Genomic DNA, 18,835 nt, shown 5'->3' with positions numbered 1-18,835 from the left:
AAGTTATTATAAAAAGCAGAAGATAAACTTATGAATTGTGCTCTAGAATGGAGGTTACTGATGCAGAAGATTTATTATGTGCTTTTAAATCAGGTCATCATAAAGAAAGTACTTATTTGCTGAAAAGATTTAACACAGATTTGCAAGTTAACCAAAATAGGAAAAAGGTTAATATAAAGAATTTTCTAATTTAATTTTTGTTGTTAAAGTGGTTCAATCCTAGGTACAGTAATGCACGTTTCTTGCTATTTTCTATAAATGTCATATTGACCCCAAACCGCAGAAGGCCGATTATTATCACAGGTGCCACCCATGAAAGATTCTCAAATCCAAATACCTTCACATTCATTGTTTCTGGTTGGGATTTACATAGTCGGTCGCCTCTGTTTGTAGAACCTACACGTACTTCTTATCAATAAATTGTGGGGATCCACTGGTGAACCACTTGGCCATCATATTTAATGGGATTCCCAAGTGGGGAATCATCTGCCAATATTGATAAGCCACCGATTCGAGCTATATAAGCGCCGAGTTTGATTCTAGCCGTATTCAGTTGACAAAGTCAAAGCAAAGCAAAATGCATTCTACCTCCAGCTTTCTGTTCATTGCCCTGGCTTGTGCCTGTGCCTTCTCCGTTGCCTTGGCCTATCCCTATCCTGATCCCCGAGAGATTGTCAACATGCAGCCCGAACCATTGGCAGTAAGTTCTAAAAAGCCGATTTATTTAGGGCACATATTAATCAAGTATTTTTTCCAGTATTCTCCCGATTTCAATGCTCCCCTGCACAGAGTTCGTCGCCAGTTCCAATTGAATGGCGGTGGTGGTGGAAGCCCCAAACAGGGATTTGATCTGAACCTCAACGCCCGTGCTCCTGTTTGGCAGAGCCAGAATGGCCGCCACTCTTTCGACGCCACGGGATCGTATGGCCAGCATCTTGGAGGACCCTATGGAAACAGCCGACCTCAGTTTGGAGCCGGAGGTGTGTACACCTTTAGGTTCTAGGCTACTAGCTGAATTTCTTAATATTTATTAAATTATAAATAAAAACCATAACGAAATAGTTGTAATAGTATAAAGGTAAAGGTAAACAAGAAATTAAGCTCAAAAATCCTTATTTTGCGGAATAAAAATAATGCACTTTAATTTGAAAAAATTCAAAATACAATAAATACTGAAACTAAAATAGTTAATTCCATGTATTGTCCCAGGGTAATTCCTTATCAGTCTGATTGTAGGTAAATATTGTGGGATCTGGTTGAGGTATCGCAAACTAAATTATAGACGAGAAAAAGTATATTATTTAAAGCAAAGCTTTAGTCAAGAAACTCACCTCCTGCCATTCATCCAAATTTTCTGACCCTCCGCCCACAGAACGCCCTTGGACGAGGCCAAAGAGGTAGAGAATAAACCAAAGATACAGTATGCTCAACATTTCACCGAGAGATGCTGCGTCCGACTGAATTTACACGCCGATTTCAACCGTTCTCAACTCACTTCTCAGTTCTCAACTTCGACCTGCTGATAAGACCCTGATAAGGCCGACTAGTGCTTGAATTTGGATGTGTGTCAAGAGCTTGCTGCCAGACAAGAGACCGTAGCCCCTGGATCCGAGACCAGGTCAAAGCTAGAGCCAAAGCCAAACCCAGCTGAACTGTATTAAATTTGGGGAACGTGCAACTGGCAGCCAAAATTGGCACGTTTTCTGTTGAAATCGAAAAGAAGCCAAAACAAAAGAAGCACAGCAGACCCGAAAAAATGGAAAAGCAAAACAAATTTAAATGTTAGAAGCAACACAACAATGAAGGTCAGGCTATGATGACTTTTTTCCTGCACCGAACCTCCATCCTCAAAAAAAAAAAAACAAAAAATAACCGAAACAGAAAATTCGTTGCGCTTTGCCTCTGTTTTTTGTTTTTGAGTCCAACTCGTTGTCTTGAGTTAACTGGGCAAGTTCCTTTTTGATAGCCTCAATTTCAATTTCCAATTTTTCTTTCCATACGATGCTTTTTGGGGTATCATAACTTATCTTATAAATCCGAGCTAAAATTGTAAAATTTCTTAAAAACAATCTTAACATTTCCAAAATATGCCAGTTTAATAAACTTTCTTAAATATAAGAAAATATTTATATTGTACATTTATATTTTTTTTATAATTTTTTTTTTGCAAAATCAATGATACACTCTTTATAAAAAATCCAGAAATGTTTAAATAATTTAATTTTCAAGGGTATTTGATGCCTCAATTTGCCAAAAAAATAAAATGAAGCCCATTCCAGCTGCACTTTTCTCCTCTGCTTTCCATGTCATTTTCATATGGAGAGTGCTGCAATTCAGTGGAAGAGCTATTTTCTAAATCAATGCGCAAATTGTCAAAGTCAAAAGCGGGAGAATTTCTATTGTTTAGCTCCGCTCTGTTTTCCTTTGCTTTAGCCTGACATGAGGCAAAATTGGCCCGCTCGGAAAATTGCTAGATCGAAGGGGAAAGGGAGAAGGGTGGGGGGAAATGGGGCCCAAAGTGGGTGGATTGTTTTCCAAATTGCACATGTGGCAGTCAACTCATTTGTCAAGTGGCAAATCAGTTTAGGCCGAGACAGTAACACAGAGCCAAAGAGACCGAGTTAGAGTCGGCGATAAAATCAACTTTGCATTTTCCATGTTGTACTTGAAGTTGACGGTGAAGTTTTCCCGTCGCCGTTTTTGATCGTGACGATCGACGGCATTTCCCACGCAAACTTGCCTTCGGACCGAAGGCAGTTAAATTGTTTGACACACTCAACACTCGGCTCTTGTCTTTGATTGTATCGGAAACCGAAACCGAACAAACATTGCTGAAATTTATGCTCTCCATAGGAAAATTTTCTAATTAGAAAGTGGCTAAGGGTGGCGGTTGCGGCGGATGATAGGCAGCAAAATTCATCTCCCACTAATGGCTTTTTAATGAAGCCACCGAGAACTTGGCCACCGGGCGGCTAGACTTCTCGTAAGTAACTCAAATTAAGCGTATTAATTATGACTGACACCACTCAGAAAATGAATCGCCCTGAATTTTAGAAAATCGCCTATGGATTTGCTTCACTGGCGATTTTTTTCTTTAAAATAAAAAAATTTTCTACTGGTAAAGAAAATTTTCTTCCAATTAATCAAAATTCATTAAATTCAAGAAATATTCCAGAAATATAGAAAAAAATCGCCAGTAAAGCAAATCCATAGGCGATTTTCTAAAATTTTTTTTTGAGTGACTGTTTGCCGCGGCAAAAGAAATGGCCAAGCGAAAAGTGCAAGAGTTAGCAGGTGCCAGAAAGACTCTTGGCTTTTCGCATTTGCATCTGACATTTGCCAAGATGCGCCGACCTCCTCGTCTCCACTCCACTCCACTCCACTCCCGCTACACAAAAAGCGGGATCGCGGCATTTTGGCCTGCTTACTGCTTTTGGCCAAAATGTCTATAGTTCAATTGCTGATATTTTGGCCAGACACACGACGGAACACGTGACCTATGCAATGGAGCAGCAGCAGCAGCAGCCGATGAGGCATCGCCAAAGAGCGTGAGTCTCTCGCGATGTCTGCGTGACACGAAAAGAGGCTCCGAATCGGGGTCACCAGGCTGAAAGAGGAGAATCGGATGCCTATTAAATTTATTATACGCTGGGATGTTACTAAAAGTATCTAGTTACTAACGTTTTTTTACTAACTTCAAAGACTTTATAAAACCCTGACTAAAAGAAAAACTTATTGTTTTTAAAATGTCATGACTCATGAGTTAATAATAGAGAACATAATTATATTCCATATTATTTTAACATATTTCAGCTAACGTTAATTTATTACCTTTATTTTTAGGGAATAAATCTCTCTACTATTCAATCTCTTTTTTAAATTCGATAGACACTTTTTACTAGTTATCTAAGATTTTGTAACCCTCAAGAACCTAATCTTACTGATCACGCTGCCATCCCTAAGGATCAGTTAAGCTCGCGATGGGCAACAGTTTAATAAATCGTTCAACTTCGATTTAAAATAAATCGACATCAAATGCTGCACAAATCTTTCGGTGCAGAACATTTATGCTTTTTTTCTCCCCTAATGAAGGTTGCCTGTTTGTGGTTGTTGCTAGTTGCTGCCAAGTATTGCTGTTGTCATGCAAATTGGACTCACGTTTTGCACATTAAGCAACCGTCAATTGTTTCAGCAAATGCAATGATTGAGTTCTTGGCACCTGGCCAAGCCTCGATGGCCCTAAACCTCACTCACCGGGTTTTTTTTTAACCATAAGAACCCGCATGTGTTGCCTGGCGAGAGCTTGGCTAATTGGAGTGCAGCAGCAGCAGGCGGAGCAGCAACTACCAACCAGCAACATTGACCAACAGGAAGGAGACAGGGAATGATGCCTCAACTTCATCTCGATCTTAACAGTAAAAATGAAGACAAAAATATTTACCGTAACGCATTAAGAGAACAAGAACAAAAGTTACTGATGCTGCTGATGTTGCTGATGCTGCTGGCAGTTGCAAGTTGCACGTTGCTGTTGCAGTTGCTATCAGTATCAATAGTAATTTGAGGCAGCTCTTTGGGGGAGGAGAGATAGTGTCGTAGGTCAGGCAGCAGCAGTTTAAGCCGACTGCAATTTGTGGCCTACGAGCAGCAGCGGCACAGCAGCAGCAACTGCAACGAGCAACCAGCAACCAGCAGCAGCAACTGCAATGACGATTTGTAGCCAATTATTTCAAATATTGTATTGAAATTGTAGGCCAGAGTGAGTGTGTGCTTGTATCTGTGTGTGGTTATCTCTCGATTGGCATCTGCAGCAGGCCCAGTACTGGTATCCCTGCCCCTCAGACTCCTCAGCCTCCCCTCGTAGCCAATTTCCCCAATCTCACGTAGCCCGTTCGAGTGTGTCACAAGTGACCACTGCAAGTCCAGCCAGTCCAAGTGGTTGCCAATCGATGGCAAATCTCGAAACCAGCAGTCCGACTCTCGGCTAAGGTCGCAGACTCCGTTCGATTCCCACAACCTGACGCATCTTTGTCATGTGTCCGATTAATCACCACTCTTAGCCTCAACTTCACTTCCAGAACGACTTGACTTGGCCCGGCGAACAACGGGTCACGTCAACTGGAAGCAGCAACAGCAACAGCACGCGCTGACTGACCTTTGTTGCAGCAGCAATAGCAACAGCAACAGCAGCCCATCAGCAACAGCAACAGCTACAGCAGCAATCTGACATTCATACGTTAATTTTAGCTTGTTGCATCAGTCAGATTGCCGGTGTCATTGTCTCGCACTTACACTGCACAGCAAAGATGTTGCAGAAATCAAAATGTCTTGGGTCAAATTAACTTAAACGGGTTGTCTCTTGAAAGAAACTTTTTAAAATTTAAAGGATAAAGGATATATATGATAGATATATATAGATTTTTTTTTATATAATGGTAAATTGCTTACTACCTTTAACTATAACTATTTAATTTAGTATTTATTAAATTTCATGCTTACTATTAGAATATGTAAATCATCCAGGGAATTGTAAGTTTTATGTATAGGACAATTATTTATATTGCAGTTCTAATAATAAATCATTATAACAATTCTGCAGACTTGTTTATTGATCAAGCGATGACCAATTAACTGGCCATATAAAAGATGCTAGAAATATGTTTACGATACTTTAAGTATATGCCAACGCTTTATACATATATTGCAACATTCTAAGAATCATAATTCCGCTTTATGGGCAGTCAAGCCCACAAATCATAAAATCACCGCTGCTGCCTAGTGTGGATTGGTAATCATGCATTTAAAATTCAGCAGCACGATCAACAAAAACAATCGGCAAACGGCTAACAGCCGGTAACAAAGAAGCCCAAGAATGCGATGCAACGGCAATTGTCTGGTCTTGGCCAAGGCAAAAACTTATTAATACCTTATTAGACAAGGGTCGAAGTCGTCGTCGTCAATCCGTCTCCATGGAATATCAATGAGAACGGGCCACCGACGACCGCGGTGGCATTTCCGTTTGCCCATTTGCCCGTTCACCCGCCAACGAGTCCCATGGTGGCACCATGGGCGACAAACCAACGGTGACCGATCAATTCGCGTTTCGGCCTTTAGCTCGCAGTCGCAGTCACCGTCACAGGAAATGCAATCATAAATCGCCCATGATGACGATGACCATGGCTGAGTCCCTGTCCTATTCCCCGATCTTCTATTCCTCCGCACTCCCTAGGAAATCGGGCGATGTTTATGTTCATGGCCCGGCAATTAGCCTGGCCAAGATCTGGACACAACCAGGAAGCGATTCTTTGCACACTACGCGTAGGGTACTCTAATTGTGCACTAGAACTGGGAAAAAGCTGAAACGGAAAACCTTTTAAAGATCTTTATAATGATTTAATTATATTTTATTTTGTTTCAATATCAACTAGAGCCCTGCATGAATCATTCAATTTTTGTTTTATTATAGTATGCCATGAAATTTCTGATTTGTTTAATTCAATTCTATGTGAAATAAATTGAATGTTGTTCTAATTCATTTCGAATTGAATGAATTGAATGAATTATTTTATGAATTTTTTGAATTTTTCAGATTTTTTTTCTGTTTTCTTTTGAGAACAAAAAGTGGAAAATTTTTAACAAATCAATGTTAACTGCATAGTAAATAAAATTCAGGCAGATTTAATCACAAAATTATGGCCCTTTCTTCTTCAAAATAAATTGTCGTTTGAATTATTTCGGAATTCATGCCATTCATTCATTCAATTCTATTAAACTCAAAATTCAAATTCATTCAATTCTATTAAACTCCAAAATTCTAATTAATTCATTCATATAACAAAAAAAATTCAAAATAATTCATTGGATCCATTCATGCAGGGCTCTAATATCAACAAACAATTAGGATATGTTTTATAGTGCTTTTATGTAATCTATAAAATAAATATATTGAGTTGTTTTCTTCTTAACTTAAATACCTTTGTGATGGTATAGAAATCTGTTATTATAAAAACATATATCAGAATCATATGATTTTTTTTTTGAACATCTTTGTGATGGTATAAAAATCTGTTATTAAGAAAACTTATGTCAAAGTCATAGGATATTTTTTGAAAAACGTATAAACAATTAAATTCCAAAATAGGGTATATTAACTTCAGTCTTTTACTTGCTACTTTTCATATTTTTCTCCGGACCAAACACTTGTCAGATTGCATGTTCAATTCTAATAATATTATCTTCTTCTGCAGCCTTTATTTTGCACTGCTTCGGAAATATTTGCGTGCCTGGGCATTGTCTAAACGGTTCGGTTTTTCCCCCCACTTTCCCTACCCCTTTGCGGTTTTCTCTTCGCAGGGTGTCTGCATTACAACATCATTAGAATTTGATTTGCGTTTCCTTGCGATGCGGCTGCTGTCGCTGCTGCCTTGGCCTTCGCTGCTAACGTGGCATTAAAGCCCATTTAGCTGTCGTGTGGCAATTATTGATCAACAAGGTGCCACAATCGGCCATGGTCAGTTGCTCCCTCGGCCGGAGTACTTCTTTGGCTGTTAATGCTACGTGGTATTCTTGGCCTGGCCGGGCATTTGCATAAAGCCGTTTAACCGTTTTGCCAGGCTAAAAGCAATTTTATGCCCCTGTGCAGCCACGCCCCCTTCAGCCCCTCTTTGCCCATCCCTGACCGCACTTAACACGCTTCATTTGGCCAGGCTGCTGACTGCCGCTTTCGCTCAACGCTCGCCGTCCATGGCCGCAAGCGTTTAAATATTTATGTCTTGTGTATTTAAGTTAATCACATCCGAATGATGAGCTTCAACTACTGTGCTGTGGCATCTTTTTCTCGGAGGCTGCCGAAGCACTCTAATGATTTGCATGCCCGGCTGAAGACGGAAGACTCAGCGATTCTTTACCACTTGAAAAAATAAGATCACTCTTTATACAAAACTCTTTGTTAGCTCGATATTTTGTCGTGTGATTTTTATATCTGTTTGCTATCTGATTTACTGAGTTTACTATTACAAGATACCAATTGACCTCAATTGACTTTCTTAAAAAAATACTATTATATGAGTGAAATGGGAGTTCCCCTTTTTTCAGTTTTTATGAACTTTATTTAAACAAACGAAGATTGTACAAATTTTATGGACTGCATTTCTCAAAAAAGCTGAAATAAATCGCCACACTCTGGAACTTTTATGGCAAAACATCCTTAAATTTTATTTTACACATTCCGAAAGAATAATGGTTAAACCTTCACAGTTTTGATCTGTGTAGGCATTATTATATGGCAGTGCAAGCAGACGCAAAAACCTCTTCCTCAGGCACAGGTGTCATTTGTTTGCATCTCTTTATTGAGTCGTTAACATTCCTGTGCTTTCCCGTTTGTTTCTCAGTGCCCCTTTCGGGATATTTTAATTATTTAGTGGGGGGGGACGAAAAATAAAAATAAAATTCAACACACAAAACCAGCAAGTTCCCTCACATTAAATGGTAGAGATACAACAAATTACCCCGAAAATGGCCACACAAAATGCGCCGAACAAGGTGAGAGACACTCGCCGAGTGCGACCTGTACAGTGGGGCAGCACAGGGAAAGGCGGAGGAAAAGGAAGCTGGCTTCCCATCAGTTCCCATAAACATGTCCCCTTCCAATTTGCTTGTTCGCTGTTTGCTGTTTGCGTTGCCGCGACTGTTTTAGCATTTCATTAATTTATGTTTATTGTTAACACACACCAAGTCGCGACTCTGGCCAATTGGCCTGGCTGACTATTTTTGGACCCGGTCCGTGGGTCTGGGACAGATTAGGCTCTGCCAATTTGGTGTGAAGTTTTGCATTTGCTCCTTTGGCGGCCAAGTCGGCGACTAACGGCAGCTGGCAGAGCATCAATCAATGCAGTTGCAGTTGCAGTCGCATCCACGGGCTTGTGGGAGGGGAGTCCCGCGGAGCAACAAGCTGCCAACTGACCTTGCAATAAGGAAGTGACATTCGTCACTGTCTGCACCAAAAGCAGGAGCGAAAAAGGGGCACTGAAAAAAATATATGTAAAGAGTAATATTTAACTTTTAAATATTATATATTTTTACAGAATATTTTTGAATATTAATATTTCTGGAACTAAAAATAAAGTTCAGTGCACATTAAAAAAATATGAGAAAATGGTAAAATATTACATATTCAAGAAACTTTTTGCTGTATTTGTCTTGAGTACGAGATATCGGTTAAAACATCTATAATTCTAAAACGAATGGATTTATCATTAAATCACTAATACATTCAGTGATGTCTGTTAAACAATAAACTTAAAAAAGTCTTAAAGATTGTAATTAAAGGGCCCATAAACTAGGTCTCGCTATCGTAAAATAATTATAATAATTATCTTTATTAATCGATTTTTCTATATTGGATTTAATCAACACAATGTATTAAATTTTGTTTTTCTTAACGATTAATATAAGATTTAAGCAATTGCTATTCATTAGTATAGAGTTATTCCCTTTTAAATTTAATTTTGAACCTGTACAAAATATATTCGATTTTCCAATATTCCGTTTCAAATAATGTTAAAATAATAAAAACAAATTTTGGCTGAAGCTGCTAAAGTTTTTGTGGGAATTTCCCAGCCCATTTATGCTAGGCAATTAGTCTGGAGAGGGTCGAAACCTCAGTTTTCCTTGGTTCTTTTCTGCCGGCCCAGCTCCATCTGCTCCCTCCAACGGTTGGCTTCTAATGAGCACAGCCTCCGTCTGGCTTACATCTTTTAATTTATTTATTTTTAATATGCCGCACATTGCACTCGGTCGTTTTCCGCGCCGCCGTCCGCCAAATTTTACAACTCAATAAATTGGCAAAGGCTTTTCTATCTCTGCGCTCCAATCATATGTTGGCAGTATGGTGTGCGCGCAATTATTGTTCTAACGGCATTTCAAAGCAATTTAGTGCCGCCTTTTTGGGTGGGCAGCAGTCCAATGACCGCGGTCCAAACTGCATTGTCTGCCTCGGGAGCCCCTGACCCCCCACCCCCTTAGTGTATATATATTGAAGCTCCCAACTTCAGATCCTAACTCCAATTTGAGGCCTTCGTCTGCGTGCGCCGCCAGCTGAATTCCATGTCCATGACTTTGGCTACGAAACTCCGAGGTACGAAACCACGAGACTCTGACTATGGCAATAGGCCGCCGCGCACAAAATCATCAACATAAATTTACTTTTAGTGCGTCGCGAGGACGGGGGAAATATGTTTGGGGAATGGGTGTTGAAACTCATAAAGAGAAGCGCCGTTTTTGGCCATAAAATTGACAGCTTATGGCCGGGAAATTGATAAACGAAAACAATGGACGATTTAAACCGAACTAAAACTATTCATTACGATCGATAATTTCGATATTGCCAAATGTCCTAGACTAAATGGATTTAATTTTATGCAGTTATGTTGGCCATTTAGCTTTCGTTGTATCTTTACAATTTGCTAGATTAAACTGCAGTTAGAATCATTTAATTTAAGTTGTTGGTTTATTGGTTCATTTTTAATAAGGATTTTTATTTTGATTTTATTAAATTTTATTTTTGTTTAATTAAAAGAAATATTATAATATTTATATAATGAAATTAAATTAGAAATTTAAAATATTTTTAAATCATTAATAGTTATATTATATTTAAAATATAAATAATTCGTTCTTAATTGGCATTATCTTGAGCGCTAATTAATTTATTACTCCCTATTTACTTCTTCTGATATCCGCTCTTAACATTTTAATTTATGCATTTAGAACAATTTGTGGGCCTCAGCACCTATTTGTGGTTTTAATTACTTTCTTTTTCTATTTTCCTCCCAGCCACTTATCAAGCTTGGGCTAATTTGTTGAGCGCTGAGGTAAAGAAATTTTTAATGAATTTCTTTTATTCACCTCTCTTTCTACTTCAGATATGCAATGCGAATGGCAGAACGAGAGGGATAGAGAGGGGCAAAGCGGCGTTAAATGTTTCGCTGGCAGTTTGGCACGGCGGCTGGAGTACCGTTGTTTGTTGTGCGTTATGGTTTGTTGATTGCCGGCGACAACTTCCGACGCACTGCGGCAACAGCAACTACAGCAACAACAGCAGCAGCAACAGCAGCAACATCAACAGGCACAACAGCAACATCAACAATAAGAACCACCCAAAACTGGACGCTCCATTGCGGGTGGTGGTCGCGGTCGTCGAGTGGTTTTTGGCCCGTTCTGGTTCGGAGTTCGCCATTCTTTGGGGAACCACGGCAAACAAAAAGCCAGAAAAATAAGCTAAGGAACAGGGTTAGAACAACCCAAAAAGCATGCCGAAAAGTGTATTTAATTTAGCAGTTAATTAAATTTTCTACACTTCGAATAGCGCCCGTTCCACTCCCCAAAAAAATATTCATACCAAATTCTTATTCTTATGCTGCTCTTTTGTTTTAATAACTTTGATTGGTTGCGCACAGCTCGAGGCGAAGTTTTGTGGTTTCGGCGGCCAGACAAGGGGGATATGGGGAATATGGGGTACATGGCCATAAAAAAGGAAATTGGTAGAGATGACAACACCTGCTAATGACCCAAATTGGCGACTGCAGCAAAACGCTGGAAAAGCTAATGGCCAACACCTGCTGTTTGCATAATTTTATTGCCTGTTTCGCTCCCCTTTGATTCCCCCGGGCTGTTCTCATTTTCATTAATTGGAATTTCTCCGGTCCGACTTGAAAGCCGCGGCTTGTAGCCACCGTTTGGCTTCGGCTTCTTGTCTTTTGTCGCGCTTGAATTGCCACCCGTAAACAACGGGGGGAAAAGCCATCAAAGGAAACAATGCACAAATGAATTAATAAAGTTATGAAATCACCAAAAGGCTAAGAAAAGGTTCACAATCGAACCGTGTTCAATACCATTTGTATTTTTGGGTGTGGAGTTTTAAAGCGGGGGAGTGGGGCGAACAGTAGCCGGAAAACAATTCAATTGTTTCGATGAAGTAATTACAATTTGTGAAAATAATTGAGGGCAGCGATTTAAAAGCAGTGGCAGATATGTTTATCCGCCACAATTCCACTGGGTCAAGCCGAAGCTTGTCTTGGATTAGGCGATTCAATTAAATGTATTTAGCTGAATCGATTTTCAATGAATTGATTAAAGATAAGTCTGCATTACGTAACCCATATGTTTAGCTAAATTCCATATGGAATACTTCGCCCAGGGACCTCGAATTAATTAAGGTATTTACCGTCAATAAGCGTTTTAACCTGAATACACACCTGAGTTGATTAATCCCAAAGGAATAATGGTGTTATATAGCCATCACTACCAAACCATACTACTAATTGTAGTTCCTAACCGAATTTTTTTTTTTATCGATTGCTCTTTATTTATTTTTGATTCATGAATTATTTTTGAGTATAAGCAAATTAAACTGGTTTAATTACTTATTAATTATTTAAATGTTTTATTCATTAATTATGCAACTAAGCATTGACACGCTCATCGGGTCATTAATGCAAAACAATTTCCGCTGTAATTTATTTATTTCAATTTCTTTCCTTTCGTTTAGACATTATATTTTCATTTCCTAAATTGTATTAATAGGGTACATTATTATTGAGATTTGTATTATTTTAAGTTGTAAGAAGTATACAATATTATCATTGCAATTTATCACTATCCTGAAACTGATGTCCGTAAACTTGTATTTTTTGACAAATAGCAAATCAATATCCTCTTAAATTTTCAACCCAACACAGAAGAATCCAATCAAGCCAAGTGTTTCGAGTGCCCAAACTTTGGCTAATTGTTGCAATGGCACTTAATGAAGTCATCAATCGGGGCAAAAGTATTTCGATTTATTTCCCCGTCAGCGACTGCAATCGAGAGAAGTGAAAATTTGACTCAATTTGGGCAAACACTTGAAACTGTTTATTTATTTATTTGCTTATTTATCAACACGCCATGGCAACCACCCACTAACTGGTAAAAAACCAACACTCGGGCCACCACGGAAGTTGGTCGTGTGTGTGTGTGTGTGTGTGTGTTAGCCAAGTGCCAGCTGTTTTGCCGGTATAACAGTATGACACGTAAAAAAGGTAAACAAACCGGCTGATGCAGTTTTACTTCCGCCGAAGAGCGAGAGAGTTTTCCAGCTAAGAGAGCGGGCCAAAACCGAAAGAGAGGCTTCCGAAAAGGCCAAGTCATTTGAAGGGATTTAAAAAAGAATTCGGTTTTCGGAGCTAATTGCCTTCATTTGTTTGGCTGTGGCCACAAATGAATTGCCTTGGATTTGCTGGCTCTTGGCCACCTTTTTTTGGTTTCTATTACCAAATCTACTACTATTTTCTACTACTAAATGCGGACGAAAGAGTTCCAACAGCTGGAAGAGGGGCAAATGGGGCAGGGGGTCTCCATAAGCCGAAGCCTTCGACTTCGGGCCATGCCGGCGATGCACGAAAACCAGTTCGTGGCCAGCTTTTCCTCTTCTTCTTCTGGCCAACAGCGCTTCAGTCGCGAGCGTTTTTGTTTGGCATTTTAGTTAAGCTCTGCCAGCCGAACGAAAAAGTCGCATACGCCACGTTGCCCTGCGTGTTGGTTTTTCCAATTCAAATCTCTCAATTCGTGTCCGCGCCATAGAAAACTGAAATCAGAAAACCCAAAGAAGCGGCAATATTTGCAGCAGCAGCAACAGCTACGGCAGCAACATCAGTCGAAGCAGCAGCAGCAACAAAATCAAAACACGTTTTACTCCCGCACATTGAAAACGGTAATTTGAACCCAAAAACAGAAAGCAAAACAAAATTGTTGAATTAATTAAGAAACGGTAGCCTGTTTTTGAAATATATATTTATATATATTTAGTAAGACAAAATCAAAGAATTAATGACTGGAGAAATTAATGCCAGTGTGGCCGAGTGTGTGTGTGAGTGTGGCTGCCTTCTAAACAGCCTTGAAAGCTGGCTGCCAGCCTCTGTCAACCGAATAGTTGCTGCTGCAGCAGCAGCAACATCTAGCGGGAGCAGCAGCAGCAGCAACAACTGGCAACAAAAGGCTGGCAGCAAGTCACAACAAAAGAAAACAGAAGCGGCAGCTGACTTTATGACGTCGCCAGGCCTGGCGTGTTAACCTGGCCAAGAGCAGCTACCTTAGCTGCCTTAGCTACCTGGCTAGACATGAAAGCTTGTACTTGCGCTTGTGGTGTCTATCTGTTGCAACTGCAACCTAAGCGCGCTCACCAACACACGCGCCACACTAAGCCCAGACTAAACACACATACACACACTAATGCACATGTGGGATGAAATTCGCTTTTGTTTTATGATTTTCATAAATTCTTCAACAGCAAACAAACGAAAAAAGTTTATATTAAAAAGAAGAAAATAGCTGAAAGCGCGCAAAAAAAAAACAAAAAAATAAAAATAAGTAAAGAAGAAAAAGTCCCTGTGTGTGCGAGTGGAAAAACCGGTTGCAGTTAAGGTTCCCGAGTTGCTGGGCGTGTGTGTGCGTGAGTTTGGCTTTTTTCGCTTGGCACAGGGCGAAAATAAATAAAAGCGATTAACTTGAGACAGTTTTAGTAGCCACTGTCCCCCTGTGCACTCTCTCTAGCCCTAGATAAAGCCTTAATCCCCCCGGAGTCCAGCGAAAATGGGGAACCGGAATGGGAAGGGAGTTGGCCAAGTAGAAAGGAAAATTTGCAGACATTTGCTTGCCGGCAGATTTTTTCATAATTTATATGGCTTTGGCTACAGGTTTTTAAGCAATCTTGATTTTTAATAAATTACATATTTAATGTTTCGCTCTTCCTGCTTTTCGTAAATAATTTTAAAATATTTTTATTAATATCAAAACATTTCTTAAAATGCATATATTGGCTAATTTACTCTAATGGTAAGTCAGTTATTTTTAATTTCTCTTTTAATTTAGCTAAACCTTAGCTTTTTACCTAATATATTCTCATCATAATTTCATAATTCATACCTCCCTATTTAATATTTATTTGTTTTCCTTATTTTATTGCAGTATTTTCCGCATACAACAAGGATTTAATTTTCAATCGCAAACCATTTAAATTGGTTTATAATTTCCATAAATATTTGTGCTTTTTTGTGTTTTTTGAATGAAAGTGTGTAACCGAAAATATGGAAATTTCGCTTATAAATATTGATGTGTTTTATTGAATATTTGTGTCTTTACTTTGAAGTCGGTTTCGTTTTTGTGTCGATATTTTGCATTATTAATTACAATTTACGTTCATCAAGTGGAAACGGTCACAACAACAGATTGAGAGTCAATTTCAAAATACGGAAAACAAGGATCTAAGCAAAGTGAGTTGGTGCAATGTATTATATTTGAACTGTGATTAATTACAGTCCTCATTGGAATTCTCCTCCCACTGCCATTCCCTTGGGGCCTTTAAGCAAATTTGGCAAAATTTCAATTTAAATTTGCAATTAAATTGGATTGTTTTGCATCTCATTTGCTTCCTCATACATCCCCCTCCAGCCAAACGTATCTCGGGTGTAATGTGCTATCTAATCGGCATCTTTCAATTATTTAATCGGTTATATTTACACCCTCACACTCGCTCACAAGCAGCTCAGTAAATATTACCCATACGACATGGTAGCCCAGCTGAACGTGCTCGGCATGCTCGATGGGGATAAATCAATTAAAGTTTCAGGGATTTTACGACTACACTAACTAAATGATGATGCTGGCCGTTTTAAACTCATTTTAAAGGCGGACGACGCGCCCCTAAAAACTCCCCAAACAAATATCAACAAACGCGTGCAACATTTGCATAAACTCGCGCCACTCTTTATTATTATTATTTCTGCGACTGCGTTTTTATCGTTTTATGTTTTGGCCAACTCTCGAATATTCAAAAGCCAATTGGGCAAAGTTTTTTGCCAAATATGCAAATGTAGCGTCGAACAATATTTTTGTTGGCATTTTATCTGTTTTTGTCGCATTTCGTAGCAATTAAATGACAACGAATTAATCATAAAAAGGCGTAAAATTTTATTCACAACATTTATTCGCCAGCTGTCAATGCGGGCCGGAAAGTGCACAACATAAATGTAAGACGATTGAAAAGAGCAGATAGATCTCAGAAAGATTCGCTTGGAAAATAATTAATAATTTTATTTATATAATAACAGAAATTTGCTACAAAAAAAGTCTTTACAAATTTTAAAATCATTTGTAAAACGAAATATATCAGATTTTTCCTTAAAGTATTGATACGTACTGTATAAATGATTGCATAGATGGAAATATGTGTACAAATGATGCACGTGGGCATTGGTTGGCTTAGGTCGAATCAACTTGATTTATGTAAATTGGAAACCGTTCGCATAGCAAAACAAAGTTATAATTGAGAGACGAGATTAAAATGCATTTTTCGATTGGCTGTCGTGGGGAAACAGCATACAAGGGCTTATAAAATTCACACCAAACAAACAATATATTTCCGTATAATTTGAAACAAAGTTTCAATGAATTTGACAATTGAATATGTGCTTAAATATTTCTCGTACTAAACTTTTCATTTCTTCTTTTCTAACAATGCATTTTCTTGCCGCCATAATCCTGCGGTAATCCCCATTGGAGATTTAACTCAGTTGGACCAAAAATATTTTCCACTTGAATGGCGGAACAGAAATGCAATTAAAATCCACTAAATGCAGCAGTTAGTGGGCGGAATGGTTCGGATTGAAATTTCAGTAAAACCGAATCGCTTCTTTTCCTCCCTTCTTATCCTCTTGCAGCTAATTAATTTGGCATTAATTTTAATGCAATTTGCTCGCTTATCTCAAATGCCAATAAATCAACACGGGAATCGGATTGCCATAATTCCAAATGCTGTACATAACTCATATTGCCTTTGGGCTTCGTTTAATTAAGAAAAAATTTACACTATTTAAAGCACAACAATGGTGGGGAAAAAGTAATGAATAAATTGCGTAGATCAGGAATTGTAGCATTTCTGCCCTGTCGAGAGTTAAATTGAGATAATTTTTAATTATGGCCACAGTCGGACCAACGCGCACGTTAAATTGCCTTTTAAAATTCAATTTACATTTCGGTTTTTCTTTTCCGTAAAGGGTTCGGTTTGGGTCTCTGGTCCAGTCATCATTAATTTACGAGGGCTTAAAGAAAAGTTTGTACTACTTATTAAGGTATAGCAATTGAAGTACACATTTTGCTTATCTTCACCAAAATAAAGAGTAGTTAAATTCAATGGATAAATATCCATAACAAAAAACATGATAGTATCTTTATTAATAGGTCATTTAAACATACATTTTTTATAAATTTGTTAATATGAATTGCCAAATCTTCACAAATATTAAATTCTGTATATTTTATAAGAAGATCGATTTGGAAGTTTTCTCATATTATTTTGAAAACTCAATAAATTTATTGAAAAAATCAAAACGTGTGTAATTTTAATGTTCTATTTCTGATTAATAATATTTTCTGCGAAACTCTTCAAACTTCCTCCGCCAAAATCTGATGGTCTTGAGTGCGACCTGGAAACCGGAGTTGGGCAGAATAAAAACAATTACACGCATGTGCGTAAGACTTTGGTATCTTCGTAGCTGGGCGAACTCTACTGGGGACCTGAAGATCTTTGGATCTTTGAGCCCTGGGGTATGAGGTATATGGGTATGGGTATGGGTATGGGTTTGGGGCCTCTGGTTTCTCCCGCTCTCTGTCTTCCTCTTTCTCTACAGGAAGCTGCGTGGCTTTGGCATTTAAAAACGTATTAATTTTGACGCGCCAGCCCGTAGTTGTTGTTTATGGTTGTTGCGTGAGCCGACACTGATGATGGTATCTGTATCTGAATCTCTGGCCATGTCCGATGCCTCGTCGGTATTGTATCGGAGGTTCTCCCGATGAGAGGAGTGATATAAATGCGAATAAGTTACGTCAATTTTTGTGTGTGTCTGCCCTGGCCTTTGGAATACTTTATCATTTCGTTTTTGTTCTTCCTACTCCTCCATCTCCTCCAAAAACCCCTACCACTACCCCTGCCGCGAACTTCCCCTTCGCGCTGTTCTTTTCTGGTTCTTTTTTCTGGTATTCGCTCTGCGAAGGTCTACAACCTTGGGAGAGTTAAGTCAGCTTTACTGGAGGAGCTGGCTGTCACTTCAACTCCAGCGATATGGGAGATTTCTTCTTGACAGATTGCTTTACTAAGGGTACATAAGCTACGATTAGGGCTTTGCCTCCCACACAAAACTAGAGAGGCTCTAGAGAGAATATCGAAATGATTTTTAAGATATATTAGCTGATCCTCTTATCTGGAAGAAGTAAACTTTTCAAAGATCTAATGTATCTTTCACTTGTAGATTTACTTTTAAATTAAAATACAATAAATTTATATATATTTAACTATTTTGTACTTTCTACCCAGATTGAAAAGAGTATCCCAATCTTCGCCTAGTGCATTCCCTTTTGATTCCCTTAGATTTGCTGCTTCAGTTTAATTATTGGTGCATAATTAGCTGCTATAAACTGATTGGTTTTCCTATGACAAATGATGTGAACCAGCCAGAAGAAACAAAAGTTGATCGTGGAGCTGGATGTGCGAGTAAATATTTGCATAAATATTACATATATTAATGCTAATGAGGCATCAAATCGCTGACGATTAAGGGCGAATGGCAGAAGCCAATGACCCACAGAGGAATGAAATGCCGTATTGATAGAATCTCAAGTCTCAAGAAGGCCAAGATCAGAGACCGGCCAAAAGAGCCGGCTGGTGTTTGGGTGTATATTTTGGTGTTATAAAACATTTCATTACACGATACAATTGAGTGAACGCCTTGAACTTCCGCTTCAAGAAGTT

The 18,835-nt window shown here is 38.7% G+C and overlaps 5 protein-coding genes across 5 annotated transcripts in view; 3 read left to right on the top strand and 2 right to left on the bottom strand.

The window, feature by feature from the left end:
- Positions 1 to 18,835, top strand: part of Phb2 (prohibitin 2) — a 155,106-nt gene that overhangs the window by 58,281 nt on the left and 77,990 nt on the right. The gene's annotated exons all lie outside the window — the stretch shown is intronic.
- LOC108069072 (uncharacterized) overlaps positions 1 to 18,835 on the bottom strand; it is a 116,707-nt gene that overhangs the window by 38,542 nt on the left and 59,330 nt on the right. The window lies entirely within an intron of this gene.
- DptB (Diptericin B) lies at positions 541 to 1,066 on the top strand. Its single transcript, XM_017158912.3, has 2 exons — positions 541 to 700; positions 758 to 1,066. The coding sequence occupies exons 1-2, from the start codon at positions 578 to 580 to the stop codon at positions 1,001 to 1,003; spliced, it is 369 nt and encodes a 122-aa protein (XP_017014401.1). The 5' UTR covers positions 541 to 577; the 3' UTR covers positions 1,004 to 1,066.
- Positions 1,113 to 1,608, bottom strand: LOC108069011 (uncharacterized). Its single transcript, XM_017158911.3, has 2 exons — positions 1,332 to 1,608; positions 1,113 to 1,271 (listed from the first exon to the last, which is right to left on the bottom strand). The coding sequence occupies exons 1-2, from the start codon at positions 1,431 to 1,433 to the stop codon at positions 1,188 to 1,190; spliced, it is 186 nt and encodes a 61-aa protein (XP_017014400.2). The 5' UTR covers positions 1,434 to 1,608; the 3' UTR covers positions 1,113 to 1,187.
- Positions 13,532 to 18,835, top strand: part of LOC108069027 (uncharacterized) — a 90,897-nt gene continuing 85,593 nt past the window's right edge. Inside the window, exons 1-2 of the mRNA XM_070213342.1 lie at positions 13,532 to 13,744; positions 14,998 to 15,302. The gene's annotated coding sequence lies outside the window, so the exon portion shown is untranslated. The remainder of the gene's footprint in view (positions 13,745 to 14,997; positions 15,303 to 18,835) is intronic.

The sequence above is a fragment of the Drosophila takahashii genome, chromosome 2R (assembly GCF_030179915.1).
Source record: "Drosophila takahashii strain IR98-3 E-12201 chromosome 2R, DtakHiC1v2, whole genome shotgun sequence".
NCBI classification, from domain to species: Eukaryota; Metazoa; Arthropoda; class Insecta; order Diptera; family Drosophilidae; genus Drosophila; species Drosophila takahashii.
The sequence above is the reverse complement of the archived record's forward strand: the minus strand, read 5'-3'. Positions and strand labels throughout refer to the sequence as shown.

What these genes read in the sequence shown, in the direction of transcription:
- DptB (XM_017158912.3), top strand. Translation starts at nt 578, where the DNA reads ATGCATTCTACCTCCAGCTTTCTGTTCATTGCCCTGGCTTGTGCCTGT. An exon ending in TGCAGCCCGAACCATTGGCA is followed by an intron (nt 701 to 757) that starts GTAAGTTCTAAA and finishes TATTTTTTCCAG; the next exon opens with TATTCTCCCGATTTCAATGC.
- LOC108069011 (XM_017158911.3), bottom strand. Translation starts at nt 1,433, where the DNA reads ATGTTGAGCATACTGTATCTTTGGTTTATTCTCTACCTCTTTGGCCTC. An exon ending in ATTTGGATGAATGGCAGGAG is followed by an intron (nt 1,272 to 1,331) that starts GTGAGTTTCTTG and finishes TCTATAATTTAG; the next exon opens with TTTGCGATACCTCAACCAGA.